The 6,318-nt window shown below is 36.6% G+C and overlaps 1 protein-coding gene across 1 annotated transcript; it reads left to right on the forward strand.

The window, feature by feature from the left end:
- The first annotated feature begins 4,337 nt into the window (after positions 1-4,337).
- Positions 4,338-5,998, forward strand: LOC125776512 (piggyBac transposable element-derived protein 3-like). The gene is made up of 4 exons (XM_049448919.1): positions 4,338-4,348; positions 4,667-4,914; positions 4,976-5,671; positions 5,937-5,998. The coding sequence occupies exons 1-4, from the start codon at positions 4,338-4,340 to the stop codon at positions 5,996-5,998; spliced, it is 1,017 nt and encodes a 338-aa protein (XP_049304876.1).
- The last annotated feature ends 320 nt before the right edge of the window (positions 5,999-6,318 follow it).

The raw sequence follows: 6,318 nt of genomic DNA on the forward strand, positions 1-6,318 counted from the left end.
AACACCGCCAGCAACAAAATTAACATTTAGGAGTTTTTTTTTTTCAACTTTTGTCAGTAATCCGTTTGCCAGAACATTGCTCTATTCGGAAATACCTTGATATTATATCTGGAATGCATCGTCGAAGAAATAGTTGCGCAGAAAGCAAGGCCAACCAGTAGATGGGCATCCAGGCCTGTTATCAACTATGTAGTGCATTAGGACGAATTTACACAATCTACCCGAAAAAACGACGATTGTTCCTACCTTCGGTTGCTATTGATTAATGAACGCGGTTCAACTTTATTTGAGTCATTGCGTACTGTGAATGGTACGGTGTCTGCGAGTTTTGGAGAAGTAAGCCAGCAATTACAATTGCTGGAAAATGTGAATCACTGGAATGCAAATGAAGTTCGCACACTTTTCGCGATAATAATTTCGACATATCAGCCTTCAAATCCGCACCTATTATGGGATACGAACAAAAATAGCATTGCCGAAGTCATTTTACATCGTCTTCGCTAAATCTTGGAAATGGGTCAACTCCGGTTGATACTTCCGGTGGTTTGATATCAATTCCATTCGCCGCTTATCAATTCACTAAAGATGAACTCATCACGAATGTTCGGCCATTGCCGAAATATCGTAACTACGATTCCTTAAGTGCACGCACAATGTTAGCTGCCAAAAATACCGATGTTGACTTAAACTGGAAGATTCATAGTCAAATCGATCGATAGTCTTGACAATGAAGACGACGCCGTGAATAATCCAATGGAATTTCTAAATTCTTTGGACAGGCTTGGTATGCCACCGCATCATTTGCGTCTCAAAGTTGGATCTGTCGTTATTATGTTCCGCAATCTGCGCTATCGAATACAAGGGGGCCGAATACTTGATTCTAATAATTCCTTTAAGTTCTAACGATTTGCCATTTCAGTTCAAACGTATTCCGTTTCATTTGCATTTGAGATGACAATCCACAGGAAACAAGCATAGTCGCATAGTGTGTAGCATAAATTTGTTTTTCACACGGTCAGATATACGTGGCGTACTCACGAGTTGGAAAACCATTTTTTCTGTATACCGGAACAAAAACCAAAAAATTTTGTTTACATTTAAAAAAAATGCAACGTTAAATTTAACTTTCTTTTCATTTCAAAACACATAATTTCACACAGGACAACGGCTGCGGGGTCAGCTAGTATGTATATAAAAATGAAACCCGTTTTCCGTTGTCACGGCATCACGCGTGAATGGCTGGACAGATTTCACTAATTCTTTTTTTGTTGTATTTGTTATTATTACGAGAAGGTTCTTATGTAAAAAAAATTACGAAAGTTGCCGGAAAACGCCTGAAAACAGTCCTTTTCTTTTTCCCATACAATCGTTTTATTTTGTATATATACATTCAGTCAGAGTCATAAGTCTACAAGCAGTCAATATAAAAATGTTTGTTTCAAAATATTTACAAAATTTATTTATTTTTTGAATTCAAGTTATATTTTTCTTATACTGAACTTAATGTAGAATGCTGGCGCCAAGTTTCTTTACACGTGTTCGCAAGACAGACGAGTTAACGGCACTTTTCTCTTCCGAGGTAACAATGCAAGCGATCAAAAGTCTACAAGCACTAAATATATGAAGGCGTTACATTGTAAAATTAAATTTTTTTTTGTCTTTTAATAAGGAGTTGGGTATCCACGGCGCTTTAGGACCTCTGCTAACCGTTTTTTCATCGAACCTACAAGTTTGTTGGTCTCCTGAGGTGTTATTTTAGACCACTCTTATAACGTTTTTGAGCTGATGTATGCTTGATATTGAGTGATTACGTATCTTTCTTTCCAAACGTGCCCATAAATGCTCGATTGGGTTTAAGTCTGGTGACTGTGGAGGTGTGCATAGTTGTTTAGGGGCGTTGTAGAGCAGCCAAAGCCGTACGATTTCTGCAGTGTGCTTGGGATCATTATCTTGTTGGAAGTAAAACCGGTTTGTCAATCCTAATTTTTCAGTACTCGATCGCATATTACGATATTATTAAAATGTCTAAATAAATAAACCTATTCATTGTAGTCTCCACAAATTCCAGGTTGCCGGGGCCGCTGGCTGACATACAACCCCAGAGCATCACCCCACCACCTCCATGTTTCACAGTGGGATAAAGATTGCATTGGTTAAAAGCTTCACCTCGCTTACGCCACACTAATTTGCGTCCTTTTATACCGAATACACAATACTTCGTTTCGTCGGAGAAAAGCACATTGTTCCAGAACTCATTTGGCATGTTTATATATTTGTTTGCGAAAGCAATTCGCTTTATTCTATTAATCCGTGAAACAAAAGGTTTTTTTCGTCCTACCCTACTATGAATCCCAGCCCGTCTCAAAATTCTTCGCGCAGTAACGACCGAAATATTTTTTGCGAACCTTTCCTGCACATCACGTGCAATTGTTGATGCAGTTATTCTCGGATGTTTCTTCACCACATTCAGAATTGAGCGACATTCACGGATCGAGAGTTTCGGTGGGCGACCAGATCTAGGCTTTGACGTGATGATTCCCGTACTTTTGAAGTTTTTTATTACGGTATAGACCGAACAGTGCGATCTTCCAACCAAATGTCCAATTTCCCTATTTGATTTTCCTTCCTTCCAGAACTTAATGATAACAGTTCTTTCGCCGGTACTGATTTCTTTCCGATTAGACACCATCATTAATATTTAAATCGAGTTTATAAAAACAAAAGATTTTACTTCACTTTTCTGATAAATGTACTCAAACACAATAAAATGTAATTAAAATTTACCCAAATTAACATGTAACAGGCACTAATGTCCCGATATTATTAAGTGCTTGTAGACTTTTGATCGCTTGTATTGTTACCTAGAAAGAGAAAAGTGCCGTTAACTCGTCTGTTTTGCGAACACGTGCAAAGAAACTTGGCGCCAGCATTCTACATTCAATTCAGTGTAAGAAAAATACAACTTAAATTGAAAAAATAAATAAATAAATTTTGTAAATATTTTGACAGAGACTTATGACTCTGACTGTATGTAAATATGTACATATGTATGTAAGTAAAACTGAATGTTTGTTTGTTAGTAACGCTAAGACCGGAGAACGGCGTAACCAATCTTCATGAAATTTTCAGAAGTTGTTCGCTGTGGATCTGGAAAGGATCAAAAATAAAAAAAAAAACTTTTCACACGAAAAAGTCGAAAAATTGGAAATTTCCAAAAATTTACTTTTTTCATACAATTTTTTTTTCTTTTGTTTTTCAATATTTTGATTTGTAAATTATTTGAATTGTACAATTTCGGTCGCTTGCTTTTTTATTCCGGCTATTTAAAAAAATGTTTGAAAATTATTCAGTGAAAACTTTATGTGTGTTTCAAACGAAGTGATCAATTACAGATTGAAATTTGTTACGAAGCCACGAAGAGGTCCCGCTAATATCGGTCGGTGCTCTTTTTGCCATCAACGCCAAGGCATATGAACGAATAGTCCCAGGATGCCATGACATATGTATGTACGTGTGGAATTATGGATCGGGGTCAATCAGCAGGCGATCGTCACGTTGTCATAGCACGACTTTTCAAAAAACAGTTACGATGTTCTTCTTTGGATGGTGGATAGTGGTTCCACCAGATCAAATCGATTGGACACCTTTGGGATGATGGAGCTATGTTTGTATCACTGACGAAAAATTTCGAATTTATTCCGATTAGAGAGCACTTAAACACTGCTCAGAATCAGTGATTTGTTGTTTTTGTTGGATAATGAACCTGCAAGGCACCTACTTTGCTCATTTCGCCTGTTTCCATGTTAGCAAATACCTTTTCAACGGTGGATTTCCCTGAGCCCAAATTCAATAGTATTTTCCCCAAAAGCGAAATGCTTCATTAACACACGAAATGCTTTATGATCCATTTTTTTGTAAACTAACGAAAGTTGCTTCACAAAATATTACATCTCATTAACTAATAGTTATAATCCAACTAATAGAAATCATATAGATGGTAGTAGTATTATCTAAGTATCAGTGAAGCGTGGACGGGTCCTCTAGTAGTATATATATTTATTAAATGGCTTGTATTTCGATCCTCTGATTGACGCTTTACATCTTAACCCGAAATAACCCACGCGTACCATATGGTAACGCAAAATGTCTTGTTACATTTTCATAAATAACTTGAAAGCTACACTACAAAACTACAAACTACAAACCGTTTTCTTATGCGAAAAATTTGCAGCTTTCCAGAATATTGAAATTTGAATTATTGGGAGTTCAATTCGAGTAATTATCGTATGTGAAAATAAGTTGACGAAAGCAAAGGTAAAAAAATCTCGTTTTTCGATATGGCATGTCGGTAAGTGCTTTTATATAAGGTTTATATTTCGACCAACTTTAGAATTAATAGTACCAATCGATAGCTAAATAAATAAACCATAAAATGTGAATTCAGTTTGGTCAAAAAATAGTTGGTTTTTACTATTTTTTTACATTTTACCTTAGGCGTTACCATATGGTAACCGTGGGTCGCCTAGGGGACAGGTTTTTTATTCGTGTTTCATTTAGTTTTTTGTGATTTTCTTTGCATTTTGGATCGCGTACGAAGTATTTTTATTCTTTTATTAAACAAATGTCTGAATATGTTCTTGTTTTTTATATGTTTTATTTTGCTTAGAGGTTTATCGTTGCAACAAATGCTTGATTTTATTGAAGAGCTTGACGAAGCAGGTGATCAAGATGATGTACCAGCTACTATTTATATTGAACCTCCTGTGGATGGCAATATATCTGGTGAAGATGATGCGGAAGACGAATATGGAGGAATACCAGATAATGTTTGTCCCGCTCAGCTTAAAAGCGGATGTGAAGTTGTAATGGCTAGTGGACGACGTTTACAAAATTTTGATGAAGATGAAATTGGAGGCATGTTTGAAAACAATATTGCTTCATATTTCAATAATAATAATTATCTTGGATTCTTTAGCTCCAAATATCGAAGATTTGCCCGTCGTTATTGTGGAAAAAGAATATAAAAGTATGGATTTTAATGGTCAACCTTCAGCATCCAATTGTACATCACCAGACAGAAAGCGGTTACGTAGAGTGACACCAAAATCTTCAAATGTTTCACTGCCACAAAGTAATAAACAAACAACATTTCAATGGATAAAAGATGATGCATCATCTCTTATTCCCATTTTCCCAGATGCAAATTACGAGGATTGTCGTTATTTACTACCGCATCAGCAATTTGAAAAGTTTTTCGATGATGAATTATTGGGACACATTTGCGAACAAAGTGCAATGTATGCGATCGGACAGAATAGACCTAACCCAAGCATAACAGTCGGCGAACTTCGAGCATTTATGGGCATATTGGTCATTACGGGATACAATTACCACGCCAATTTAAGAAATTTATGGAGTCAAGATGAAGATATTCGCAACAGCTTAGTGAGTAACACAATGCGTCGAAATAGATTTCAGGAAATTTTGCAAAATCTTCACTTTGAAGACAACTCTAATGCTTCTTCAAAAAACGGCGACGCCAATCCCGATAAAATGTGGAAATTGCGACCATTGACTGATCATTTAAAAGCAAAAATGATTGATCATTTTCATGCCGAACAAAATCTATCCTTTGACGAAAGTATGATTTCCTACTTTAGCAGCCACGGATGTAAGCAGTTTATCAAGGGTAAACCATTACGTTTTGGGTATAAAGTTTGGTCCCTTTGCACTCCATCGGGCTATATGGTGAACTTCGAAATTTACCAAGGAAAGAATCCTCGTGCAAACGAAGATTATGAAGCGAAGTTTGGAAAATGTGCTGCTCCTTTGGTCAGTATGGTTGACGACTTTCCTGATTCATTGAAAGTTTTGCCGTTTTCGTTTTATTTCGACAACCTTTTCACTAGTTATCCTTTGTTAGCTTTTCTGAAAAGATGTGGATATAATGCCACGGGAACAATCCGTGAAAACCGCATTCCTGCAAGCTGTCCTTTGATGCACAAGAAAAATTTTAAATCAATGGATAGAGGTTACTCGGAATCAATTGTTATGAAAAGTACTGGTATTCGTTTGGTGAAATGGAAAGATAATAATGTTGTCTGCTTATTGTCTACCACTTTTGGTGAAAATCCTAAGTCAATGGCACAACGTTATTCAAAGCAGAGTAAATCCCGAATAAACGTACCCCGTCCTTGTGCGATCACTGAATATAACAAATATATGTGTGGAGTAGATCGTTTCGATCAAAACTTGGCCCAGTACCGCATCGCATACAGGGGAAAAAAGTGGTGGTCTAGCATATTTACCTGGCTGATA

Source organism: Bactrocera dorsalis, chromosome 1 (assembly GCF_023373825.1).
Source record: "Bactrocera dorsalis isolate Fly_Bdor chromosome 1, ASM2337382v1, whole genome shotgun sequence".
Taxonomy (NCBI): Eukaryota; Metazoa; Arthropoda; class Insecta; order Diptera; family Tephritidae; genus Bactrocera; species Bactrocera dorsalis.